At 60.2% G+C, this 27,210-nt stretch overlaps 1 protein-coding gene across 12 annotated transcripts in view; it reads left to right on the forward strand.

The window, feature by feature from the left end:
* The window catches only part of SYT7 (synaptotagmin 7), a 64,164-nt gene that overhangs the window by 33,983 nt on the left and 2,971 nt on the right, over nucleotides 1-27,210 (forward strand). For 2 of the 12 annotated variants that reach the window (XM_049713309.1, XM_049713308.1), the window contains exons 4-13: nucleotides 2,844-2,925; nucleotides 3,093-3,224; nucleotides 4,108-4,332; nucleotides 7,896-8,264; nucleotides 12,475-12,597; nucleotides 17,457-17,592; nucleotides 21,815-22,085; nucleotides 25,538-25,707; nucleotides 26,103-26,217; nucleotides 26,713-26,912. In XM_049713309.1, coding sequence (XP_049569266.1) covers nucleotides 2,844-2,925; nucleotides 3,093-3,224; nucleotides 4,108-4,332; nucleotides 7,896-8,264; nucleotides 12,475-12,597; nucleotides 17,457-17,592; nucleotides 21,815-22,085; nucleotides 25,538-25,707; nucleotides 26,103-26,217; nucleotides 26,713-26,912 — 1,823 coding nt within the window. The other 10 variants (XM_033414107.2, XM_049713310.1, XM_049713311.1 and 7 more) reach the window with 10 other exon arrangements.

The following is a 27,210-nucleotide window of genomic DNA, read 5'->3' on the forward strand; positions in this document are numbered from 1 at the left end:
GCCCTTCCTGCCCCACCCTGCCTCCTTCAACTCAAGGCCCCAGCCGCGCCTGCCCATGCCTTCCCTCCTGCCCTTCCCCTGGTCTATCTTCCTGTCTTCCTACTTCCCTCCTTCCTCTCCCCTTCTCCTGAGGGCTCCCTCCCTGCCCCTCGTCGGCCCCCCTCCTCTTTTTGCATCTCTTGCTCTGACCCTGTTTGGGGCCTTCGCAGAAGCTGTGGGTGTGTGTCTGTTGGGGGGCGGGTAAGTGAAGGGGTGGGCCAGGCCGAGGCTGGGCTTGGGAGGAGGCCGCGGGGAGCCTTTGAAGCTGGGTTTAGTTGCATGCTCTCCAGTCTTCAAAGCCGAGAGCTGGCAGAGCCCAGGCCCCAGGCTTTCTGAAGAGGGGAGGGACCACATGGCGGGAGCACGGGGCCAGCCCGGCACCTGCCACCTCCAGGCCAGGCCTCTAACCGAGTTTGCAGCCACGGTCTGGGCCAGAGAGCTTGTCTCTGCCAGCTGACCATCAGCTTCCTGGGTAAGGCTGTGTGTGTACTAGATAGACCTAAAAAGGGCCCACAAGAGAAGCAGAGAGGGGGCAGTGGGGCGGGGAGCAGGCTCTGCGGGCTCTCTAAGGCAAAGTGAGCGCAACAGTGGGTCGTCCCCTGCCTCTCTGTGGCCCTGCAGTCCCTGCCCCCTCCCACCCGGCTGAGCTTTCAGACCCTCTGCCCCAGGGGGAGGAAGCCACCTTTCTTGTCTACATGCCCCCAGGTTCCTAGGCCTTTGCCTCTTCCCTGGGCCCAAAGCCAGTCGAGTGGCAGGAAGCAGGGTTTACCTGCTGCACAATCTCCCCCTGGGCTTAGGACCTCCTCCAAAAGGATCGTGTTATCAAGGATTCTGGGAAGCTGCATTCTTTAATACTGTTTCTCAAACTGTGTTCCTCAGAGCGCTTGTGCCCCATAAAAGATTAATAGTGATCCCATGAATCAAGGGTTCCATGACCAACTAAGTTTGGGAAACAGTGATATTCATTGGCACATTAAAGGCTCTGAGAAGTCCTGCAGTACAGGAATCAGTGTTTCATAAACTTCTTTAATTAAAGATCCTCTTTTCTGGTACCACAGCATACAACCCAAGGGGCCCTGGAGCTCCTTGGAGCACAGGGTGGGAGACCAGCCTGGCAGTGATGACCCTGGGTGGATCTCTCTCCAGGACCTAGGGTTGGATGGCCCTCGATTTTGGAGATCTGGAGGGGGCAGGGGGAGAGAGGCCTTCCAACTGCTCCATCTCTCTGTTACACTAGGGGAGGGGCCCAAAGGATGTCTCTGGTGGGAATAGGGAATAGGCTCTTCTGTGGAGGGAGCCTCCCCAGGGAGACTCCCCCCCCCCCGCCGGTCGGGTTCCATCCCAGTGGACTGTTCTGCCTCTCCCACCTCTGGCACCCACTGCCCCTGTGAGCTGGCTCAGGACTTTGGCCTTGGACCCTGTGCACAGAGTCTCCTGTGAGATGTTTCCAAGGTGTTCTCTGGACTGGCAGAGACTGACCACACCAGGGAGGCCCAAGGGGGCCCTGCCCACCCTCAGCCCAGGGCCACTGTCTCCTCCTGGCCTGTGGGGACAGCTCAGCTTCTCTCCCTCTTTCTCTCCTTTGTTCCCGAGGCTAAGGTTGAGAACCAAGGTTGAGGTCAAACTCTGGGGGTGGTGTGGGGGAGAAGCAGGTCCCCCAAGAACACGTATCCTCCATCCTCAGGGGGTGTGCCTCCCGACAGTGCCCTCCCCGCAGCAGGGCTCTCACCTCGGCCTTGAGCAGTGGCGTGGCCTCAGCACACGCCAGGCCCACCCCTGACTCTCCTCCCCGAGCCCCTTCCCGTAGACACATTCCTGAGGGCTCAGGCGTGGCTCCTTTCCGGAATGTTCCTTTGGCCTGGGAGTTGCCCTCCTTTCCCTGTGCTCCCAGTTCTGCTCTTTGGGGTCCCAGGAGCCTGACGAGCTGGTGAAGCCCCTGGTCCTCCTGGGGTTTCCAGGCCACGCCTTCTGCTGAGGCTTCTGTTGCCCTCCTCTAGGGGAGGTCCCTGCCTTCTCTGTGCTTCTAGCATATCTGCTTCTTCGGTAGGACATGTCACAGCACAGGAGGGGGTGGGGAGACTGGGGTACACGTTCCTTCCAGACCCAGGAGCTCCAGTTTGGAAAAGGACAGGGGCAGGCCAGGTACATGCCAAGGGCTGGAGGCTGAGTCTGCCCATCTGTCCCCCCACAGAAGGGCAGGCTTCCTCCGCACAGGCCCAGGCCTCCACGTGAAGGGGCCCCCCGTGACCTGCAGACAACCACCATGTCAGAGGCCTGGAGACGCTTCCCTTTGCTGGGGTGACCCAGCCACCACTTTTGCAATGAGCAGAGAATGCCTTCCGTTCAGCTGAGATCTGGCCGGTCTCCTGTGAAGCCTGCATCCCAGGCTTTCCCGAGGCCGGGAGAGAACAGAGGAGGCCAGGGGGACCTCAGGCCAGTGGGAGGAGGAGAGACTGGCAGGGAGCTGGGCCTGTCCCAATAGTGGCTCCGTTAGGTAGCTGGAAGGGGGGAGAACTCCCGGTCTTCCAGAACTGGGGCCTCAACCCGGCATGGGAGAGCGGATGGCTCAGCGGTTACAGCCAGCCTTAGGGTTCGACAGGCAGAGAGACTGAGGCCCAGCACGTGGGCAGCAGGGTTTGATCTACCTTTCAGCAATCTCCAGCCAGAAGCCAGCACCCTGTCCTCCGCCCACTCCCCACGCCATCGCCATCCCAGCCCAGGCCGTGTCCCCGGCCCCCCCACCTCTTCCCTCCCCTTCCCCTCCCCCTCCCCTCCTCTCTCACCATCTTTCTCTCTCCCACCAGCTTCCCGGGTGCGAGGCTCCAGTCTGCCCGCCTGCGGCTCGCCTCCTTGCACGCGGCTTCTCCCGCCCTGGAGCGTGTGCGGGTGTGTGTGTGCGCGTGCGCCCGTGCGTGTGCCACCCGCCTCTCTTCCCCTCACAGGAGCCGACCCCGGCCCGCCCCACCCTCCCCCTCTGCCCGCCGCACAGGACTTGCAGTTCTTGTTTCTTCTTGTATCTCCCTGTTTTCTCCCCTCTCTCTCTGCCCCTCCAGTGATCTAGACAGAGACTTTTGGAATAACAATGAGAGCACAGTGCAGCAGAAATGGAGCTCCTACCCTCCCAAGGAGTTTATTCTAAACATTTCACCCTACGCCCCTTATGGCGACCCACGACTGTCCCTCAAGTGAGTGACTTTACCTGGTTTGATCATATGTACCGAGTATCCGAGTATCCGCGCACGCCCTCCTCCCCCCGTCCCCCCCGGCCCCTCACTTCTCCTGCTCCTGCCCCCTCCCCACCCGCGCACCCCATGGGCAGGCTGACCATGGAGACGAGCAACCCCTCCTGACCCCCCGGCCTGCCTGCCCCTCCCCGTCTCCTCCCCCAGGGCTAGCCCCCAGCTGGTCCCCGCGGCCCCGGCCCCCTCTGTGCAGTCAGGATGGGGTTGCCCGTTTTTGGTCCCTCCCTCTCGGTGTGGCTGCTTCCTCCTCCCTGCTGTGTGCCGCTGCCCTGGCTGCTCTGGCGGTGGTCGGTGGTCGGTGGTCGTGGCGGTGGTGGCGGTGATGGTGGTGGTGCTGATGAACTCTGACTAACACGGCTTTCTCTCTCTCCCTGCCTTGGGGCCTCCTGGCCTGGACAGCCCGCTCTTCCTCCGTCGTTAACCCTTCGTTGTCCTGTGGGATAGACTTGGAGGTGGCTGTCCTCCCCCCACCCCCGCCGCCCCAGCCCCAGGCGGTGGGGAGGGGCCCCCTCCACTGTCGTGGTGCGTTGTTCTCCGACCCCAGCCCGCCCGGTCCCCTCTCTCCTCTCTGCAGGCTCCGCTGGTGACCCATCTGCAGTGCTGATGTCTCTCTCTCTCTCTCTCTCTCCCTCTCTCTCTCTCTCTGTCGTCTCTTGTCCGTCTGTCTCTCTCCTCCTCCTCTCTCACTGTCTCTTTCTTCCTTTTATCTGTCGTTGTTTTTCCCCCTCTTACCACCCCATCCCCACCCCCACGTGTGGCCTGCCCTCTGTCCCCCCACCGCCACCCCCGGTGCCCCTCTGGACCGGCTGCCTCCTGGTGCCTCCAGTGGCACCCTCCTGGCTGGCGCCAAAGTGGCCGCCGCTGCGGGGCTGGCAGTGGAGCGGGGAGGCCGGCTGGGGGAGAAGCCGGCGCCGGTGCCGCCACCCGGAGAGGACGCCTTGAGAAGCGGCGGCGCTGCCCCCAGCGAGCCGGGCAGCAGCGGCAAGGCGGGGAGAGGCCGCTGGCGGACGGTGCAGAGCCACCTGGCCGCCGGGAAGCTCAACTTGTCCAAGTGAGTGATGGCCCCACGGCCGCCGGAGCCGTGAGCTCAGGCCTGCCCCCGCCAGTGTGGACAGCAGGACCCCTGGCATGCCCGCTGCTGCCCCCAGAGGTGCCGTCCTCGGCCCCTGGCTCATCCCATCCCTTCACGAGACCCCCATCATCCTTGCCATCGGGCACGACTAACTCAGCCATGCACTGTGCATCTCAGCCTCCGGCTGCTGCCCCATCAGTTTCTTTCTTTGCTGGTGACCAGGTCATTCCATTTTCTGCCCCCGGGGCAGCTTCATTTCAGTCCTTGGGTCATCCCATCCTCTTTGATTGGCCGCTCCATCTCAGCCTCCATGGGCATCAGGCTGCAGCTGTTAGCCATTGGACCATCCATCCCTGGGGAGCTGGCCCACTCTCAGCCTGTTTTCTGCCACTCATCTGCCACCGGGCTTTCCCTCTTGCAGCCAGCAGGTGGCTCTAGACCCGGGGTTAAGCCATTTCATTCTGACTCTCAGGCGACTCCATTGGCTTGTCCCAGTCTTGCTTGCACTGTGACACCATCCGTTCCACAGGCCAGCCCTGAGCAGCCGGGACGCCCCCACTGGCTCATCCTCATCTCGGCCATCCCCATCGGCTGTCCCAGTCTTGGTCAGTGCGCGGTCCCACTCTCAGCTGTTGGGATTGTGTGTTCTTGGAGGTTGGGTTGTTGAGCCCTAGCTAACTTCTCTTTTCTGACGAAGGTGGTCTGGACATCAGACAGAAGAGCTGTTTCCTTTTTAATAACTGTCTGAGCCGGCCAGTCAGTCCCTCCCTGGGAGCAGCAGACATAGGGCTAGCTCCTGTTCTCAGCAGACAGTATGTTCTCCCCTCCCACCATGGGGCAGCCTTATTCTCATCTTGGCTCTTAGAACCTTCCATTTCCCCATAGCTGAGCCTTCCGGGCTCTAAATCCTTTGAACTACGACCGTTCTCACCCATTGGGATATAGGTTCCATTTTCAGCTTTTAGAACTGCCTCGTTCCCAGCTAATGGAGCAGCCTCTCACTTAGAAGGCCAACAGCCCTGACCCCTTCTTAGCGGCTGGGCTGGTTCTCCTTAGAAAGCCTGTGGTTCCCGCCATTGGGACCACCGAGGGCCACCACGCTGAGACCCCATTTGCTCGTTGGCCTGAGGGAGCACAAGCGGATTTCTCCCCGACACTGAGCCTCCAGAGAACCCCAGAGGGAAGCCCCACACCCCCTCAGAGAGCCAGGCCCAGTGCCCCACCCACACCAGGACACCCCCTCAGAGAGCCAGGCCCAGCGCCCCACCCACGCCAGGACACCCCCTCAGAGAGCCAGGCCCAGCGCCCCACCCACGCCAGGTTGCTTTGGCCACAGACTCCAGGCTGGCTGAGGCCTCTGAGCCATCCACTGGCTCCAGGCCTGGAGGAACCGATTTTACTTTCCTGTGACTGAGAGGTTGTAAGTTGGACTAATTTGGGCTGTGACAGAAAACCAAAATGAGGTCAAACACGGAGGAGGAGGCAGCTGCCCGGGTGCCGTCCACCCGCTTCCTCGGCCTGCCCCCCGGGAGCTGTGGGCCTCCCTGGCCAGCCAGGCCTGCACCTGCCTCTGGTGGTCGCCCTGATTCCAGGCCTGAGCCAGGCAAGGCTGCCGCTCCTTCCAAGACCCCAGCTAAAGCCCTGTTTTGCTTTTCTCTCTTTCTTCCTTCCTTCCTTCTTTCCTTTTCTTTTCTTTCCTTCTTTCTTTCTTTCCTTCTTTCTTCCTTCCTTCCTTCCTGTCTTTCTTTCTCTCTCTCTCTCTTTCTTTCTCTCTCTCTCTCTTTCTTTCTGTCTTTCTTTCTTTCTTTCTTTCTTTTTCTCTTTACTATTCTCTGACTTTCTCTCCCTCTTTTGCTCTCACTCTTCTTGTCTCTTTCTCTCTCTCAGCGCACAGGGGCAGCCTAACTGTTGTCCTTTTGATTCCCAGGATAGGCTCAGGGGGTGAGCCAGGCTGAGGTCTGGTTGCAGTGGTGAAAGTGGCTCCAAGGGCCCTGGGGCCTCCCTCGGGCAGCTCGGGGGTACCACGGCTACCCTGTGGCTCTAGACCAGGAGGTGGCAAGCTATCTCTATAAGAGGCCTGATAGGGAAGAGGCTTTGCGAGTCACATACCCTCTTTTATGACTACTCAGCCCCAGCCTTGTAGCCCCAAAGCAGCCACAGACAGGATGTAAATTAATGACAATGGCTGTATTCCAGTAAAACTTTATTTACAAAAACAAGTGGTGGGCCAGATTTGGCCCACAGGCCATAGCTTGCCAACCCCTGCCCTAGACAACTGGAATGGAAGATGGAGGGAAGGAACAGAAGAAGTGGAGGTTGGGCCCTCTGAGGCTGTGGCCCTGCATGCGCTGAAATCTCTGGCCAGGAGACAAAGCAGACAGGTTGCCTGGGGAGGCCAGGAGTCTCTGACTCCTTCTGTCTCCACCTCCTAAGACATTTGCAGCTTCCACTGTCAAGGGAGCATGCTTCCCTGGGCCTGACCTCATTGGTCCCCATGGCAACTGCATGACGGAGGCAACTCAGGAATTTTTACCCCGTTTTACAGAAGAGGAAACTGAGAGGTGGACTCCCTTTTCCAAAGTCCCACAGTTAAGAAGCGGCAGAGATGGGCTTTGAACCCTGGGTCTCTCTGACCCCAGACCACCTCTGATGAGCCGTGTCCTGTCTCCTGTCTGTCCTTGCCCTGTTCCCAGCGTGTTTCAGAGATGCTGGTGGCCCATGAGGCAGGTACCATCTTACAGGTGCACAGAGGACAGGATAATTACCCTGTTCTTCGTCAGAACTGTGGTAAAGTGGCCAGCCAAGTGGTTTCCTGCGTCCCGTCCTCTGACTGGGCGTCATTCCCAAGATCCCGGAAATTGACCCTAAGCCTCAGATACAAGGAACCCCAGAAGGAGGGCAAAGATCTGCGCCAGAGCCTGAACCGGAGTCAGCGCCAGCCACAGGGCAGAGGTCCGGGAGCCCGAGGACGCGCCCCAGCATCCGAGGACAAAGCACGAGAATCCCTGGCTTCCGCTGACTCACCACGCATTACTAGGCCAGCGCTGCGCTGGCCTGGATTTCCTCGCGTCTGCAAACGCCAGTAGTACTTAGAATGCAGAGGCAGACTTTCCCGGGGTCCCCCAGTGAGACGACGGGAGGGGGTGGCCCAGCTCCCTCCACCCCGTCCCAGGCCAACATGACAGGCAGCCACAGGGCCCTGGGACCTGCCTTCACCACGCAGCCTCTGCAGCTCCCGCGGCCCCACCCAGACCATCAGACAGGAAGTATCGGGCACTAGCTGAGCCAGGGCCAGGGCGGGGGGGGGCTGCTGGGCGGGGCCGGCCTGGGGGCCTCAGGGTGGGCGCGGGGCTCAGCGGCCGCCTGGCTGAGGGGGTGGCAGCGACGACGGCAGTGGCGACAACTCTGATGGAGGCCCGGCGAGGGCCGGCAGAGCGCGCCCCTTACTGGGGCCTCCTCGTCCTGGCCCTAGGCTTCTTTCTCCTCCACTGTGATCCCTTCACCTGCTTCTCCTTTCTCTCCTCTCCTCCACCCGCCCCAAGTTTCGAGGACTCCACCCTGTCCACGACCACTACCCTTGAGTCTATCCCCAGCTCCACGGGAGAGCCGAAATGCCAGCGACCCTGCACTCTGATGCGGCAGCAGAGCCTGCAGCAGCCGCTGAGCCAGCACCAGCGGGGCCGGCAGACCAGCCAGCCCACCACCAGCCAGAGCCTGGGCCAGCTGCAGGCCCACGCGGCCTCCGTGCCGGGCCCCAACTCTCGGGCCTACGGCCGGGGCCAGGCTCGGCAGGGCTCCTCGGCCGGCTCCAAGTACCGGCCTGCCGGCGGCCGCAGCCGCTCCAACCCAGGCAGCTGGGACCACGTGGTGGGGCAGATTCGAAACCGAGGCTTGGACATGAAATCCTTCCTGTAAGTCCCCCCCTTGAGTGGCCCGGCCCGCCCCCCTCCCCGACCCAGCCTCTTTCCTCCCTGTCTCCTTGGGAGTGGCTGGCCCAGAATGATCTTAGCCCTCCATCTACGAGGCAGGGTGCCCAGCAGACTCTGCTGCCCCCTCCCCAGCCTCCTGTGGCTTGCGGCTCGTGCCTAAAGCCCCCCGTGGAAGGACTCGTATCTGAGCCACCCCTCTGAGGACTCCAGCCCCGCTCGGTGCCCCCAGGGCTTGGAGAAGTTCCTCCCTGAAAGTCAGTGGAGACACTAGGGGATGTTGCTGGGGTCCCCTCATCTGTCTCTCCCCTTCCCAGCCAGTCCCAGGCTCTCCTGGCCTCCCTCCCCTCCCTGCTCTCCTGTGACCTCTCTCCTCCCCTCCCAAACCTGGCCTCCCTCACTCCATGGGTCAGGCCTCGCCTCCTCCCCTCCAGTTTCCTTCTCCCTGTAACCCAACTCTGCTCACCTTCCTGCTGCCACTTCCTCCCTCCCTCCCACTTCCCCTGTCCCTGCTGTGGGCCCTGTCCTCTGCCTCTCTGACCTTCTGTAGCCACCTGCCCTCCAGCTCTCTCCCTGGCTCCCGCCACGACCCATTCCCTGAGGACAAACCTCCGATATTCCCCCGAAGCTTTAGAAAATGTTTCTGAATCAGAGCCCTCTTTCGCGTGTACAGGTCAGAGAAGTAACAAGACACCATCGGTGTCTGGCCTTAGCCGTTCCCCTCTGCTGTGTGTGTCCCCCCAGCGCCCCACCGTGTGCCCCCCTGGCCCCGCCCTCACTGGTAGAGCCCTGCCCAGGGTGCCCTCTCCCTCGTGTCCCTCTGAGCATCTATACTCACTCTCAGAGCCCAGGGCAGGCCTGGGCTTCAGTCCCTGACGTCACCTCCTTCCTCTGGCCTAACGTGACCTTCCTTCCAGGCTCTGGGGATTATTCTCATCACCCAGGTCTTTCCTGGGAGCACTTTTCATGGAGCAGGAGACCAGCACACTAAGCCTGGGAGAGGAGAAAGGGAGGAGGAAGGGGAAGGCCAAGGTGAAGGCCCAGCTCATTGGCAAGATGTGGGGATTCTGAAGGCGAACAAGTCCTCAGAGCATCCTGCCTCTCTGGCTGAGACCCCAGCCCGAAAGGGCGGTCGGGAGTGCTGCCCCTGGAAGGAGCACCCCCATGGAAGACACCCCACCACGCCAGCTTCCCATACCCATGCAAGTGGCCTGTGGCCCTGGCCAGGCAGGACACGCTGCCTGTGACGCTACTTGGCAAGACCGGGCGGCGCATCTGTTGGGGCTTCCCCCCACCCAAGGACCCTTGGGAATCCAGCTGGATGCCTGCGTGAGACACGATGCCCAGCAGAACCTCCTGGCCTCCAGGAGGCGGTGTGTCCTGGGACGGACGCCGTGGCACCAGTGGATTAGGAGAGTGGTGGGAATTGAACAGCGCCCAGAACCAGCCAGAAGCCGGCAGCCCTCTGCCCCTCCCGACTGCAGGCTGCTCTCTGCACAGCCACCCCCTGCCTTGCATTCTAGCGGCCATCACAGGGGGGCACGGGCTACGCCCAGGCTCTGGGAAGAAAACCCGTGGCAGAAAGCCCCCAGGGTACCCACTCTTCCCCGCCTCTCAAGCTGGCGAAGATTTGATGAGCATCACTCAGCACCTTTGTCTGCGCTGCTTCTGCCCACCGCAGCTTTCGTGCCCCTCACCTGCCGGCCACCCCCAGAGCTCTTCTCATCCCCCGCCTCTTCCACTTGTCGTCCCTCACAGCAGGGGCCAGCAAACTTTTTCTGTAAAGGACCAGGTTATAAACAATTTAGGCTCTGAGGGACACGTGGTCTCGATCACATTTTTTTTTTAAACAATCCTTTAAAAATGTACAAACCATTCTTAGCCTGTGGGCTGTATAAAAACAGGCCACCAGCTGTAGTTTGCCGGCCCCCGACCCCTGCCTTACAGCTTCGCTGGCGCGCTTCTGACGCCCTTCTCTTGCCCCAAATGCTGGTGGCCCAGGTAGAGTCGGGGTGAGAAGGCTGACCAGGCGCCCCCGGGGTCCCACCCCCCTTTGCGGGGAGAAGGCATTCCTCCTGCTTCGTGGATGTGGCGCCTCCCAACCCCACTAGCTTCTCCCCCAAATCTCCACCTCTCGCCCTTCATTCTCGCCCCTGCGCCCCGTGATGCCACGGAGAACGACAGATCGGGGACTTACGCAGAGGAGCCGTTTTGTTTTTAAGAAGAGCACAAGGAATATCCGGAAAATGAATTAACCGGGGGAAAACCTGCTGCTTCCGTCGGGTTTGCCTTCCCCCAGCACAACCGGCTCCCGAGGAGCCAGATGGAATTTTACCAAATCTGAAACAGTACCGGTGGGCAGGGAACAAAGAAAATGAGGATTTGTCCTGAGGGAAGGGGGGAGTTGTTTCCCAAAAGTTAGATGCGGCTGCAAGTGTCAGCCTGGAGCAACCGTGCCCAGGAGAAAGATGCAAAGACGAGGCAGCGTCCACCTAGCTTCGGCCCCTCCTCGGCCCCCACGGCCATCTCCCATTTTCCAAGACCCCCAGACCTCCGCCCCTCCCCTCGCTTGTCACTACTCAAGGTAGAGTTCCCTTTTTGACAACTTCTCTGGAAAACAGCCATAGCCAGCAGTTCCTCTCTGAACCTCGCCCTCTTGGATGGTGGTTGAAGTCGTAGACTTCCTAACTCAGGATCTCCCACCTTCCAGAACCTTCCATCAGGCTTACCATCTTTCCCTTGGCCCTTCCTGAGACATGCTTTCATGTCTGCCCCATCCAAGAATCCCCTCTCCCCTTGTTCAGATGAGAGCTCAACACTGGAGGAGCTCAGCAAAGCACCCAGAAAACACCCACCAACTCAGATGGTTTTGAGAGGCAGAGGGTCACTTTTCACCCCCGGAAAGTGCAGGCAGCCCTGCAGTTGCCCAGCGGTTCTCCGACAGAGCCTCACACTAGAGACGTCTCACCTTGACCTCCGGCCGCACACTGCTGCCCACATGGCGACTCCACGTCCACCTGGACTAAGCCTCCCTCAGAGCAGGATCCCTCCAGCCTCCTCCAGACTGTCCTCACCGCAGACACAGGCTACCTCGAGTCCTCCCGGGACGTCTCCAGACCTTGCCAGCCTTCTGCACTTTCTCTCTCTCCGCCTTTGCCTTTTTTTTTTTTTTTTTTTGGCGGTACGCGGGCCTCTCACTGTTGCAGCCTCTCCCGTTGCGGAGCACAGGCTCCGGATGCGCAGGCTCAGCGGCCATGGCTCACGGGCCCAGCCACTCTGCGGCATGTGGGATCTTCCCGGACCTGGGCACGAACCCGGGCACGAACCCGTGTCCCCTGCATCGGCAGGCGGACTCTCAACCACTGCACCACCAGGGAAGCCCCCGCCTTTGCCTTTTGATGACTTCTGGACTGCTTCTCTAAGGAGAGGCCCCTGAACTGGCCCCAAAAGCCTCGGTGGTTACTCCCCGGATCTCCAGGAAGGGGGACGCAGGAGAAGACCCACGACGGCCAGCACGCCATACGCCGGAAGAGACTCGCATTCTCCTCCAACGGGCCATGTGTCCAGGGACCTGGGAGAGGGAGCTCCTGAGACCCCCCTCCTGGCATCAAGCACACCTGGCTGACCAAAGGACCCAGAGATGTCTTTATGAGGGGCTTAACTGGGTGCAGTGCCCATTGGATTTCCAAACCTTCTGAGAACCTCCCGCCTGGGAGCCCAAACCTACCCGCGCGGTCCCCAAGCAAGATGGCAGCACAGCCCTCCCTCTTCTCCCAGGGGCCCAGATGGTCTGAGCGAGTAGCCCCTGGCCGTTGTTCCGCCAGAGGTGAACCAACCTTGGAAAGGGACCATGTCCCAGGGCCTGGGGCCCACTCCCCGCAGCCTTCCCCGTGTGTTTCCTGGGGACGTCCCGGTCGCGGGCCACCTCGCAGGCCTCTGCCCAGCCCCTTCCCCACGGCTAGCTGGGTCTCAGGCCGTGGACACCTCCCCTCACCCCTGCTGCCTCCTGCTCTGCTCTACAACTGTTGACAGTGCTGAAGTTTGGTTTCTCTTCTGCAGGGCCAGTTTCTTACACTTGTTTCTTCTCTCTCTTTGTCTCTGTCTCTGTCTCTGTCTCTCTCTCCTTCCCCTCCCCGCCTCCGCCCCTGGGGCCTCCTCCTTTCACCCTGACTGGTGGGCTGCCCACCCCTGGCAGGGAAGGCCGGATGGTGGTGCTATCCTTGGTCTTAGGGCTTTCGGAACAGGATGACTTTGCCAATATCCCTGACCTGCAAAACCCAGGAACCCAGCAGAACCAGAACGCTCAGGGGGACAAGAGGTACGAGCACAGGCGAGGGCCTGCGGCGGCGGCAGCAGAGAAGGAGGCGTGGAGAGGCCACCAGCCTCGACCGCCGGTTGCTGGACGAGGCGGCGGCGCCTTCAGCGGATGCTGGAGCAGGACAGCCCCCTCCCCAGGCGGTGCCCTCACACAGGCCACCCTGGTGGTGTCCCTCGGGTCTGAGGCCCGTGTGGCTGTCCTGGGGCCATTCTGGATCAAGCCTGCTCCCTGGGCATGCCTGCCCTCGCCCGGAGCAAGCCAGCCTTTCTGCCCCATCTTCCCGCTTGGCTCCCCTCTGCTGCACCCTCATCTTTCATCTCTGCCCCACCCCGACCCAGAAATCCCAGTTTCTCCGGTGGTTGGTGGGCGGCGGGGATGTTAGGGAAGGGGCGCCAGCCTGTTCTCCCTCATCCCCGCCACCTCAACCTCCCTCTTGCCTGGAGGTCCTGCTGGGGTGATGGTCACACACACACACACACACACACACACACACACACACACACACACACACACACACACACACCCCTGCAGAGATGTGATACGGCTGCTCTCGGCTGATGGAAGAGGAGCCCCTGGTGGGAAGGGTCTGGGGCCTCGGAGAGGCCTGGTGACCAGAAAGGCAGCCCCTGAGCCCAAGGTACCAGGAGGAGGAAATGGGATAGGGGGTGGGGGGGTGAGAGCAGCCGGCAGGTGCTGGTCAGGCCCTCTGTCACTGGGAACCCTGCTGCTGGCCCTCAGGAGTGGCCTGTGTGGCCACAGCACAGGCTGAGCCGAGGCCTGGGCATCCAACCATCGTGGCCCCGGCCACCAGGAATGCAGGGAGGCATCTTCGGAGGCCCCCGTTAGAAGCGCTCTCACGGAGCAGGGGACGGGGAAAGATCAGAGGTCCCAGGGTTCAGGCAGCATCACTAAGGTGGGATGATCCTGCACCTGGTCTGGCCGCTTTCTCCCACCTGGCCTTGGGCTGGGCCAGCCACACACCTGTGATCGTGGGAGGAGGCCTCATCACCTTGGCCAGGTGTGCTTTTCATCAGAAAAGGCCTACAGGAGAGTGTGGCCTGGCAGCCAGGTTGCCTCCTCGTTGCTCTGCTACCAGAGCCTCGTTCTGCAACCTTGGGCAAGTCACAGCCCTTCTCTGGGCCTCTGTTTCCTCACCTGTCCAATGAAGGATTGGACAGGGTGACCCCTTCGAGCTCGGACATGCTAAGCCTCTAATGAGGGAGCAGACCCTCGGACTGGGGCGCTTGTCAGAGCCTGTCAGCCAGGCGGAGACCCTGACGCCTGCTTATTAAGAGTCCTGAAGGTGCAGGAAGGGACTGTCCCGGGCTACTGCCAGGGGCCTGTGTGTTAGGGGAGGACAGGCCAAGTTAGCTGACTTGCCTGTCCGTCTGGTGGCTTCTGGAAACCAACTCTCTTATTTTCTTCCCATCCCGAGTTCCCAGTTGCATGTCTATGGTGGACAAAGCCAGAAGTCCCCAGAGAGTGGGAGGGGAGAGTGGGACCAGCTCTTTCACTCGGTGGTACAGATGGTGTCACACCCTGAGCCCAAGTCCTGGGGTGCGGGAGGAACGGAGTCTGTCACCTCCAACCCCCTGGAGCCACCGGGGTCCTGGCTTCCTGAGCTCAGAGCTCAGAGCTGGGCTGCAGGCGGGCCAGAGGGCCATGGGGAGAGGGCCAGGGGCCATGGGCCAGAGGCTGCAGGAGCAGGGCTGCAGCCCTCTGAAAACCTGCTAAGGACCCCCTTGTCGAGAAGGGTGAGAAGCGTGAGGGAGCAGATGCAGGCTGGAAACGAGATTTCATGTCACCCATGTGTTACTGAACTGGTTCCATTTTCACCCACAGCCTGTTTTTACCTTCTCGCCACTTGGTCTCACTCCATATAACACACTCACCCCTTCTGATCATTACATCAGTCGTCCCCTGCCTCCCTGGGAAAGGTGGGTGTGGAGCTGGAGGCCCTGGGCCCACGCCCCAACCCAGCCCGACTTTCCCAGTGGACACAGGCCATTCCCACCTGGTCACGCCCACCCCATCCTGGAAGCTCATTTCTCGAGGCTCTTGGGGGGTTTCCCAGGTGATCGGCCACTGCAAGGGTGCTTCCTGCCCGGCACTCTCCCATCCCCAAGCTTGGCGTTAGCACCACCCACAAGGCACTTTAGGGCTCCACCCCTCTGGGTTGCTGGCTGCATGAATCTTGGAATGGTGGGCCTGGGCCAGCTGTCCCTTCCTCCTCAGCTTCTGCCTCCAGACCCAGGGTCTGCCCTTCGGCACCAGTGCCCCCTTCTCCACCCAGCTGACCCCTTGGCCGGATGTCACCGGGGTAACGGGTGGGTGGCCCTTGGCTGTTGTGTTGGGGAGGACATTCTGCCCCCGAGGTCTGTTAGCAGCAGGCTCCTGGGAGACAGGAGGGCCCTGGGAGGAGGAGTGGCCACTCCAGGTCCCAAGCAAGGTGGGGTGCATCTAGCAAGTCGCTGCCCCCCACTCCCAGGGTCCTTGGGGGCCCTGAAGCCCCGCATCCAGGATCCCCCAAGCCCCTGGGCCTCAGCGCCGGGGCCCCAATAACTTCGGAATGCTGCTGGGCCCAGGAGGGAGGGAAGGAGGCCAAGGCCGCCCCTGGCTCCCACACCCTGCTGTGCCCGCTCCACCTCGCCCATGCTGTCCTGCACCCATGCGCACCTCATGCTCTCAGCCACCCGCTCACCCTTGCTCCTTGGGATCCGAATGGTTTCCCCCGTGGCCCCACCCCCACCGGAGTCGGGGGCGGGGCCGGGCGGGACCTGGCCACCCCCACGCTGCCCTCGCTCCGAAGCCACCATGTTTCTTCTGTCCCGGTGTGTGTCCCCCGCCTCCTCTCTGCCTCTACTCTCCTCCTTGTCCCCTCGTCGCCCCGCAGCCTCTTCACTCGCCTCCGACTAACCTTTCTCGGCCTCTCTCTCTCCCCCTCCCTCCCGGTCTCCTTCCTCCCATCTGCTCCTCGCAGGGATGTCCCTGGGCCAGTGACGGGCCCTCCGCCTCTCCCTCTGCCTCTGTGCTCCTGTCTCTCTGTCCCTTTCTGTCCTGTGACCTCCGATAGCTTCAGTGGCGCTGACCATCTCTTCCCAGGCTGCTTTGCAGCTGTGCTGACGCTGTGGTGTGGCCAAAATAACTCCGACTTTCTCATACCTTCAGCAGTCAATCTCGGCTCTCTCCTCCTCTCCCACTCTATTTTTAACCTGACTTTACCTCTCCAGCTATTTCAGTCTCCTCCTCCCCGTGCCTGTCTGTGTGAGCACGTGTCCGTGTGTGTATATGTGCGTGTGCTCTGCTCTGGCCGCACCTCTGGGAGGGCGCCCCGCGCCTCCCGGGTGGGGTGGGGCGTTTCCGTGTCGTCCGGGCAAGGCCAGGCCCTCACAGCAGGTGCGCCGTGCCTCTGATTCTCAGAGCGTCTGTCCCCGAAACCGCTCCCTGCTTTTTTGTTTCAGCGTTTCCCAATTCACATGCGCACCTTGGCATGCCGGGGCCTCCCTGAATGTGTGTCCTCTCAGGATCTAAGTGTGCACATCGCTGTATGTCTGTCATCTTGCTGCTCTGGTTGACCTGCCTGGTTGCCCCTGCCATTCTCTCCGTGTTGCCCTGGGTGTCTGTCAGGCTTGTGTGCACTCGTGTGTGTGTGTGTGTGTGTGTGTGTGTGTGTGTGAGCGTGTGCACACCCTGCTGTTGGGTCCTGGTGTCTCTCCTCCAGGGCCTGGCATATCCTGTGCATGTCTGTCTGCCTGTCGTAGTCAACCGTGTGCTGGCGGCTGGTCCATTCCGAGGGCCACGGCTTGTGTCCAGCCTGTGTGTGTGTCTGAGTCTGTGGCTCTGGTACTCTCGAAGCTGTTCTATTGTAGCCCATCTCGAGCCCTGTGCTCCCATCACCCCGTCTTCCTCGCTGCCTGCCCCCATCTCTCCTCCTCATGGGGTGTTCCAGCCTGGTCCCTGGGCAGGCTTTTAATGCCCCCTTCCTGAACCCCAGCTAGACGGAGACTGGGCTCACCACCCAGCCTCTGGACCAGAGAGCCCAGCTTGCCGGGGGCAGTGTGGAGCCAGGGTGCACACAAGGCCTGGAGTGGAGCCGTCAGATCTGGGGTTTTTCGGTGGGACCCTGTCTTTCTCTGACCCTGGGCGAGAGCCTTATCAAACGTGTAGCCCTCGGAGTGGGAGAAGGGTCGGGTTTGGGCAAGGGGGTGTAGATTTGCCCTGTCCAATAGGTGACTATTTAAATCTAAATTAGTTTAAGTCAAACAATCGTGAAAATTCAGTTCTCAGTCATACTGGCCACATTTCAAATGCTCAATAACCATGGGTGGACATAGAAAGTTCTATTGGACAGAGCTGTGCGGACAGTGGTCCTGAGCTCACCTGGTCAGTCTCGTGTCTAAAGGGCACCTGTGTTCCCGCTGAGCCTGAGCAAACAGGTGGGGCCTCCAGGAGACAGGTGCTCTGGGCGTGTTTGCCTAGGGTAATGACACGGAGAGAGGACACGCCGTCTTGGGAACCTCCCAGGCTGGGGCAAGCAGGGATGGATGGAGCCTCTGGGGAGGGAGGATGCTCAGAGACCACCATGCAAGCAGGGGCTGAAGGGTAGGGGATTTTCTGGGAAACAGCAGGAGTGGGAACACTGGCCGAAAAGGCACCTGCCGGGGAAGTCAAAGCCGGATCGCGCTGGGGCAGAGGCGAGGGGGACGGCCCTGCCCCCATGGACAAAAGCGTAGCTCCTGCTGGCCCGCAGGAGGTGGCAGCGACTTGGGTCTCAGGAGGTTCTGCTGCCACCCAGACCCGTGGCGCCCAGCCCAGCCCGCCTCTAGGTCCATGCTCATTCGGATTCCTCCCACCCCCAGGTTGCCTACCGGAGGGAAGGCAGTGAACACAGCCCCAGTGCCGGGCCAGACGCCCCACGATGAGTCTGACCGCCGGACCGAGCCTCACTCCTCCGTCTCGGATCTCGTCAACTCCCTCACCAGTGAGATGCTCATGGTGAGATGGGCAGGAGGCCCGGGGCCGGGGGAGGGGCAGGCGTGGAGATCGGTGACAGCGTGGGAGTCACGCAGGGGAACCAGCATGGTCCTCTGTCAAGAGAGACTAAGAATTCCCACCCTCCTCCAGTCTCTGGATTGAGCTGGGGCCCAAGAAACCTGCTGTGATCCTAGAAGGAAAGGCTAGGGGAGCGAGGGCTTGGAGGCGGAAGGTGTCCCCTCTCTTGGGGTGGCATCCCACTGAGTAGCGGTCTCGGGTGGCGCTCCCCGTGGAGCGGGTCTCATATCCCCATCCCAGGGACCATCCCCAATCCCCATGGCTGGGGAGCCAGCTGAGGCCCAAAGAGAACAGGAGAGCAGAACCCCTCTGGTCCTAGTTCCTATGAGGGAACAGCTGTGCTGGGGTTCTCCTGTCCACACCCCAGCCTCCCGGGATCCCTGTCTTATGGATCTGGGGTGTTTTCACCACGGGAGAGGTTGTGGCTTCACATGGCGCCCCCTGGTGGCAGCAGTGAGTCACAGCCGTTTGCCTCATCTGTACTTTCCAAAGAGCTCCTGGAGGGACCAAGGCCCCAGGGCGATAGAGCACACTGTGATCTGGCAGCTGGAGATTTCAGGCGGGAGTCAGTCACAGGCTTGGCAGCCCAGAGTTTCCAGGAAGGCTGGGCGAGGACGTGAGGGTGGGAACCCGGTGCCTGCTAGGTTCCTACTGGGACCTGGGCCCCGCTTCCTCTTCCCCCTTCCCTCCTCCCTGTCTCCCCCCTTCCTCCCAAAGAGGGAGGGAAGGGGGCTCGGTGGGCTCTCAGGCCCTCGCCAGACCTGACGTCATTCAGTTCAGAGGCCCCTTGCCCACTGCTCTGACACCGCAGCCCCCAGCCTCCCCGGGGCCCCCGGAGCCCCCAGGCCCCACCCTCCTGCCATTCAGGGCTCGGCGGGCTCTAACCATCCATCCACACTCTTCTTTTCTAGCCCAGCGCCTCTCAAATTGTGATAGGCACACGAATCACTGGGGGATCTGTTAAAATGCAGATTCCCAGTCAGCAAGCCTGCTACGGGCCCCCAGATCTGCGTTTCTCTCAGATGCAGATTAGAGCATCAGATTTTCCACGTTCCAGATCTGGTCTCCCTTGGGCCTCCCCACCTCTCCCCTCTCCCTGCCCCCTGGGCCCTGAGTGCCTGGTCCTGCACCGCCTCCTCTCTGTCTTCCCCCATCCATGTAGATCAGCCCAGCCATCCTCTCCTCTGGACGGGCCATCGCCACAGTCCACCCTGCCTCTCTGTGCAGCCTCTTAATTGGCTACAGCTTCCCGGTAGCCAGGTTCCCAGAAGGGACGGCCCTTTCCCAGCCAGCTTGCCTACCCCTTGCTGCCCCCGGTTGGGGGCGGGGGGGTGGGGAGGGGGGAAGAGCCGCAGGCAGAAAGAGGAAGTGCAGGCCCCAGCGCCCTCTCACGTGCTCAGCAGATGCTCAGAGGTGGGCAGGCAGGGTCTAATTGCCTAGCCCTAGGCCAAAGCCGGGTCACTGGCATTAATAGTGATGATGAAGATGAACAGGGCAGAAGTAAACCATTGGCTGAACTCCCTGCCCCAGGCGTGGAGAAACAGGAGTCGGGCACCCGCAGCCTTACAGACAAAGGGACCAAGGGGACAGGGTCAGAGAGGAGTCTGGGCCGCATCCCCATCTGAGTTACTCCTGCCCTGCTTGCTTCTGCCAGAGCTGGGGCTCAGGCAGCACCTCCTCCAGCCCTTGGTGGGGGTGGCTAGCCTGGTTGCCATGGAAACAGATCGAGGCCCCGCCCCAGCTGGTTAATTAAGGCTCAGGGCTGTGGTTTGGGAAGGCTGGGGGTGGGCACAGAGCCACTGCCCGCTTCTGAGGTGAAGCCCACTGGCCCAGCTTGGGCCTCTCATCCAAGACTACCTTGTTTGGGAACCAAGATCCCACCTGGGCTCCAGCCACCAGGGTCTCCACCCCAACTTTAGAAGGAATGTGGAGGGGCCAGTGGTCGTGGCAGGGACTGCATGCCCAGGCTCTCAGTCCATGGCCAGCAGTGGCAGGCGCCGGGCCACAGAGCAGGGCCACGAAAGTGATGTAAACCCCCCCTTAACCTTCCCTGGAACCCCGTAACATAGGTGTGTCTCATGGTCCCATTCTACAGATGCAAACACTGAGGTTAAAAGGGAGTGGGACTGGTAGGAGGAGAAGGAAGGAGCGCCAGGGGAAAACTGGATCTGGGTCGGGAAGCCAGATTCTCAGCGGGCCTGGGTGGCGCTTGCAGGGCTGCCTGGATCCCGCCAAGGGGCAGGGCTTGAGGGACCCGCTTCCACTGTGAGAACAGCGAGGGAGGCAGCTCGGCCCCCCTTCCACCTCCAGGCAGGACCCGGGGTGTGGCTAGTGAAGCCTCAGATCTGAGTGTGAGAGTGAGGGCAGCTGGAAGGGCGCTCACGGTGGCTGGGCGCTGACTTGGGTTCGAACTCCGGGCTCATCTCTTAGTCACAGGCGACTTGAGGCAGTAATCTCTCTGTGCCCCCAACCAAGTTGGAGCATGGTAGTGCCTGCCTCATCAGGATGCTGTAGGGAGTAGAGGAGGGCAAAGCATACAGTACAAGGAGCAGGGTAGTTACTATCGTTAGTGTGATTTGCGTACTCCTCGCCTAGGGCAGTTGAGTCCTCACTGGCTTGCAGGAGGAAGTCTCAGAATGTCTTGGGATGTGGGCCTGTTTTGGTGGAAAGAGTGGACTTTCAAGTCAGAGAGAGTCCATGCTGCTGTGCAATCTTGGACGTGTGACTTAACCTCTCTGAGCCAGTCTCCTCAGCTAGAGAGCGGTGATAGCTGCCTCTCCCGGCTGTTGTCAGGATTCAGTAAGAAGAGGTGATGTAAGAGTCTTCCGCAGCGGTTGGTGGGCACTATACACATTCTTATCATCTGTATTAATTAGTATTTCAGAGCCTGGGGTCACCTCTCCACGATGAAGGGGGAGGGCACAGAGAAGTCTCCTGCAGGGGAAGGAGAGAAAGCAAACCGGTACCAGCAGTTTTGTCATAAATGTGGTACCCTGAGTCCTACCCTGGCTCTTACCCAATCACCTCAGGAGCGTTTTTTGTTTTTTTACTGGAGTATAGTTGAGTTACAGTGTTGTGTTAGTTTCAGGTGTACAGCAAAGTGAATCAGTTGTACGTATACAGATCTCCACTCTTTTTTAGCTTCTTTTCCCATATAGGTCATTACAGAGTACTGAGTAGAGTTCCCTGTGCTACAGGGTAGATCCTTATTAGGTATCTATTAACCACCAGGTGGCTGGGGGATGGGCAAGATTCTAAAACCTAACCAGGTGTCCCCAACGAGCAACCACAACTGGAAACACTTGGCTGGGAGACCCTCCCCCCAATTACTTCCTAGTTTTTCAACATCCTCCTGGGAATGGGACACCATGCCACCCCCCACATGTCTGTCGGTTGCTGGGTCGGCTCCAGTGCCACCCCTGGGGGATGAGGGCTGAATGCAGGTGTAGCCTCCGTTCCAGTGGTCCTCAGCCTTGGTTTGCAGTACTGTCGTCTGAGGCTCCTATTACACAATTCTGCCGCCCAGGGCCACCCCAGCCCCATCAAATGAGGCTCCCCAGGGATGGGGCCTGGGAATCTGTACTTTTAGTGTCCCTGCCTTACACAAACAGACATTGCTTCTGAAAACTCGCCTCTCTCATTTTGTAAATCACATCATCCTCAGAACCCCAGAGTCGCTTTCTAAAGAAATACCGTGGTAAACTCTTTCGAGATGAGAACAATCTCCCTCGTCTGTTTTGTAGCCCAGGTTTTTGTGTCGGTGTATTTCGCAGGGGACCCTGCAGGGCTGTTGGAAGAGTGGAAAGATGGAGGAGGGTGCTGGGTGGGGGGCGGGTCCCAGGGTGCACCAGGGGAGGCGAAGCAGACCCGGGGCTCTGAGAGGCTGGGAAGTGGGGTGCACGCTGCTCTGGGGTTCAGGGGCTGTCCCGGCTCTGCCCCTCCCTCCCTGTGTGACCCTGGTCAGGGCACCTGCCCTCCACCTCAGCATCCTCACCCAGATCTGAATGTGGGCTGTACCACCACCAGCCCCGCGTGGTGACCAGGGGGAGGAGGCGGCTGGACCGGCCTTGGGCACAGCGAGGCCTCCCAACCCTGCTGGGCTGCAGAGGGGGCTTCAGGGAAGCAGAATCCTCCCCAGCGCTGCCTGCCTCTCCCCCGCCCCCAGCTCTCCCCAGGCTCTGAGGAGGACGAGGTCCACGAGGGCTGCAGCCGAGAGAACCTGGGCCGGATCCAGTTCAGCGTCGGCTACAACTTCCAGGAGTCCACGCTCACCGTGAAGATCATGAAGGCCCAGGAGCTGCCGGCCAAGGACTTCAGCGGCACCAGCGACCCCTTCGTCAAGATCTACCTGCTGCCAGACAAGAAGCACAAGCTGGAGACCAAGGTGAAGCGGAAGAACCTGAATCCCCACTGGAACGAGACCTTCCTCTTTGAAGGTGAGGCTGCACTGCCCCTGCCCCCAGAGTCCCCCTCTTCCCCTCCTCCACCCCCCGCCCAACCCTCCCCCCTCCACGTGACCACATGCACAAACGCACACGTACCGGTGCGCGCACACGCGCGTCCCGACACACACGGGCGAGTAACTCGGCCCGGTTAACCTGCTGCGTACCGTGTCCAGCTGGGATGAGGTTACAGGGCTGAGTGGAACCAGCATCACAGCCAGAGGCCGAGGAGGAAAGCTGGGCCCCTGCCCGGACACAGGACCCATCCTCAGGCGTGCAGGGAGGAAGGAAGGCAGCCGCAGGGTCCAGAGGTGGGGCACCTGCAGTGACCGTAGTGTAGTGGGTAAGAGCCCAGGCTCTTACCATGGCCCAGGCTGCCTGAGTTTGAATCTCAGCTCTGCCACTTACTAGCTGTGTGACCAGAGGCAAGTTCCTGAACCTCTCTGTGCCATGGTTTCCCCATCTGTAAAATAAAGATACTAGTGAGGGTTAAACAACTCAGTGCATTGTAAAAGCACTTACAACACCCAGAAAACACTTTATACCAGTTTGTTAAACACACTCCATCGGCTGCCCTTCTCTGACCCCTCCCCCTATTCGGGACAGGCCCCCCCAGATGCACAGGAACAAGAGCTCTGAGCCATGCCCCGGTGTCCTAGAGGCAAATATCCTTCCTCTCTCCTGCAGGCCCACCTTTATCTCTTGTCTCTGAGGAGTCAAGGTAACCAGGAAACTGGGTGTGTGATCAGGGAGTGATTTCTGTCCCAGGCCCTTTGGGTGCCTGGACCCCACTTAGAGAAACCATTACCCTTTCTTGACAGCTGTGTTCAACCAGTGAGAATAAATCCCTACAACACCAACTGCCGACTGCCTGGTGCCCTGGCTCTTCAGAACCTACAGTGTGTGCCCCAGGGAATCAGGAATCTTCCCCATCTGGTGTACCAGCCACTTGATATCTCACCCCTTCAGCTGGCACAGTGACAGCCAGCTCACCCACTAAATAAATCATTGAGGGTGAGCTAGTGAGTGCTTGCTCGTTTCTTCCCTCCTCAGTTCTGCATGGGAACAGGTTTAGAGATGGCACAACCAGTGAGAGGCTTGGCTGTCTGTCTGCAGGTGTATGTAGCCAGCTGGTGGGGTGAAATTTATGGGCAGAGCCCCAATCCACTGATCCCTTCTGCAGACATTTACCCAGCATCTAGTATGGGCTGGGCACTGTCCTGGGTACTTGGGGTACAGAAAAGAATGAGGCACCATTGTGACCCTCAAGGCATTCCTTGGAGGACACAGATGTGTAGATAATTAAGCCATACATTGCGTGACAGATGCTGCGAGAACCCAATATAAACTCCCATTGGTGGCGCTGAAAACCATTTCCCAGAAGAGAGGCCATTCATGATGGGTTCTGATGGATGAATAGGAGTTTGCCAGATAGGAGACTGCCTCCTCTGGTGTTGAAGAGAGCTGACTCAGGCGCAGGGACCTCTTGAAGCCTTCAACCTTTCCAGAACACTTGTCCTCATGCATTTTACCTGAATGGATGCCAAAGGTCACCTGGGGAATTCCCTGGCAGTCCAGTGGTTACGACTCCGTGCTTTTACTGCCAAGGACCCGGGTTCAATCCCTGGTCAGGGAACTAAGATCCCACAAGCCATGCGGCGTGGCCAAAAAAAAAAGAAAAAAGTCACCTGGACAGGTCCCTGGGGTACTCCAAGGTGAGCAAGACACGGCCCGTAGCCCCCCTCAATATAAGGAAGAGGCCCTGAAGGAATTCAGAGTCTGGGGGCTGAAGGAACATAGGATTTCCTCTTCCAGTGCACCGGCCCTGGTGAGAGGTAACTCTGTGCTTCCAGCGTCTTTGGCAAAAGGTGCGAGAATCCTCCAGAACCCTTCCTCCCCCTTCATCTTCTCCACCAGTTGAGCTAAGGTAGTACGGATCCTCTCTTCTTCCTGCGCACACCCTGGTTCAGGATCTCAGCACCTCAGGCCTCCAGGCTGGCCTGCACCCACTGCCCGCCCCAGGCCGGCCCCTCCTCTGACTAAGCCTCCCAGGGCTGTGACTCCAGCTTCAGACCTGCCCTGGCTCCCTTGTACCTACCGTCCCATCCAAGCTCCTTCCCCTGGCTCTCCGCTCTGGCCTCATCTCCTGCTCCAGCCCAGCACACTCCATGCCCTTTCGTAGGCATTTATTCATTTGTTCAATTATTGATTCACTTAACAAATATTTAATCGAGTGCCTACTGTGTGCCAGAAACAGTGTTAGATGCTGGGATCCGGTGGCTGAGGACAGAGATGCCTTCCTGGAAATGCTGGCCCAGTGGGAGAGTCAGACTCATGGAAACATAAATCTCTAGTACAGCCTGAGATAAGTGCTGTGAAAGGAAAGTGCTAGTGTATAAAACAGGGGATCTGACCCCATCTGGCACGTCAGGAAAGAAAGCTGAGACCTGATGGAAGAGGATAGGCCAGGACAGGGCACGGTGGGGCTGGGGCAGGAAAAGCCAGGGTGGCTGGAGCTCCGTCATTGAGTGAAGAGCGGTCACAAGATGAGCAAGGAGAGGACAGCGGGCCAAGTTGTGGAAGGACCTGAAGGCAAGGCAAGGCGCACGGCTTTTATTCTAAGTGCACTGGGAGCCTCTGAAAGGCTTTCGGCAGGAGAGCATCATTATGTGATTTCTATTTTTAAAAGATCACTCTGGCTGCCGTGTTGCAAAGGGGCTGTAAGAGAAAGTACACAAGCGGGGAGGGCTGTTTGGAAACTCTTGCAACTATCTAGGCAAGAGGTGCTGGCGGCTTGGATGGGGAGGTGGCCTTGGAGACGGGGGCGGCTGCTGGTCTGATGAGGAAGGACAGGAGGACTGGCTGGTGCATCGGCAGGAGGAGGAAGGGGAAGCGCAGAGTCCTAGGACAGGCGTCTACTGCTTTTTCTTTGCCTTTGCCATTTCCCTCTGCCCTGAGTCCTCCTGGGGCTTGCTTTCTGCCAGCTGTGGCCATCTCAGGCAGGGCCACTTGCCTAGGCTTGTCTCAGGATGATTGGCAGTGGCAGGGCTACCCAGAGAGCAAGGTGGCCACTGCCCAGTCGCCGAGATGGACCCGTGATGAACCAGTGAATGAATTGTCCCAGTCTGCTCTTGATTAGCTGTGGGACTTTGGGCAGGTAAGTTAAGCCATCGGAGCCTCAGTCTCCTCCTCCGTAAAATGGACAAGATACCGTCCACCTCGCAGAACTGTCAAGGGAGACAGATGAGACCACGACAGTCCTTGCTAACATTTCAGGAGGGTCTGAACGTGGGTGTTGCCGGCTGCACCAAGGTGGGGTGGCAGCAGGAAGACACAGGGCCAGCCCTCCCCTTCCTCCCGGGGCCTTCCTGCCCAGGAGCGTTGCCCTGCCCCGGCCCCGTGTGGCCACTCTGTCCTGCTCTTCCCCTGTGCTGTCTGTCTCCCAGGTTTCCCCTACGAGAAGGTGGTGCAGAGGATCCTCTACCTCCAGGTCCTGGACTACGACCGCTTCAGCCGCAATGACCCCATCGGGGAGGTGTCCATCCCCCTCAACAAGGTGGACCTGACCCAGATGCAGACCTTCTGGAAGGATCTGAAGCCATGCAGCGATGGGAGTGTAAGGCCCCACCTGCGGGTCCTGGCTGGGAGGCTGGCAGATCCTGGCCCGGTCCTAGTCCCCTCACAAGCTCAGGGAATTGGGAAGGTTATGGGTGGGGCAGGGCAGGTGGGCGGGCCTGACAGAGCAGTTCCCACCCACAATCTCAGGGGAGGCTGGGCTGTGATAAAGAACCTGGGGAGCAGGGCCCAGACCTGCCAGATGAGGGGAGACCAGGTGTGCATCCGTGACAGACAGAGGGGGCGGGTAAGCACCCAGGTCCAAGTGGAGGGGTCCTGGGGCGGGGAGGGGGGCGGGGGGGGCGGGCTCCCCTTGTCCCCACAGCCCTCTTGTTCTCCCTCCCAGGGGAGCTGAGAGGAGTGGCCCAGCCTCACCCCTCCACTTGTCCCTCCCAGGGGAGCCGAGGGGAGCTGCTCCTGTCTCTCTGCTACAACCCCTCTGCCAACTCCATCATCGTGAACATCATCAAAGCCCGGAACCTCAAAGCCATGGACATCGGGGGCACGTCAGGTGCTGGCGGTTCTCGCAGCAGAGGGCAGACGGGCCGGGGAGCTTCTGGCGCACGGGAGTCTCACTGCATGTGGACATCAGGGTCCTGGCTGTGGCCCTCACCCTTGTCCCCCGTGCCCCACCTCCAGTCCCAGCTCCGTTGCCCTAGAGCCCTGGCGCTGTCTCCGGAGCACCCTCAGGGTCAGCGCCATCTTGGATACTGTCCTTCCCAGAATCAGGAGGAAAGCGAACATGACGGTGGGGAGGCCTGGGTTCTAGTCCCAGCTCCGACACCACTTGTCCGTGACCTCGGGTGAGACCTGGCCTCTCAGTCTTCTCCTTCGCGTTCACGGAAGGGCGCTAGGTGATGGCTGAGGCCCCTTGCGGCCCCTCCATCTGCTGACCCCCCCGATCCCCCCTCCTCCTTCCTTAGGGCGTTCCTCACCCTCTGGGGAAATCACGCAGCCCCAGCTTCCCCCCGCTGCTCCTCTGACCCTTCCCCCACCTGTCCCCCAGACCCTTACGTGAAGGTGTGGCTAATGTACAAGGACAAGCGGGTGGAGAAGAAGAAGACGGTGACGATGAAGAGGAACCTGAACCCCATCTTCAACGAGTCCTTTGCCTTCGACATCCCTACGGAGAAGCTGAGGGAGACAACCATCGTCATCACCGTCATGGACAAGGACAAGCTCAGCCGCAACGACGTCATTGGCAAGGTAGGGGGCCCCCGGCAAGGGTCTGTTCTCCAGAGAAGCAGCCGGGGTAGTGGACGAGCACAGGGCTGGACAGCAGGAGAGAGAGCGTCAGTCCCTACCCCTGTCAGGGCCTCTGTTTCATCTCAAAATGAGAGGATTGGACGAGATGCTCCCTAAGTGTCCTACTGTGGGTCCACCGCTTCAGGACAGACCGCTGGAAGAGCAGGGAAAGAAGGAGGTGGTAGGAAAAAGTGCCCTGGATCCCCAGAAGAGGGTTTTCTGGACAGGACCCTCTGACAGGGTAAGGACATCGGAGCAA

The sequence above is a fragment of the Orcinus orca genome, chromosome 8 (genome assembly GCF_937001465.1).
Source record: "Orcinus orca chromosome 8, mOrcOrc1.1, whole genome shotgun sequence".
Lineage (NCBI taxonomy): Eukaryota > Metazoa > Chordata > Mammalia > Artiodactyla > Delphinidae > Orcinus > Orcinus orca.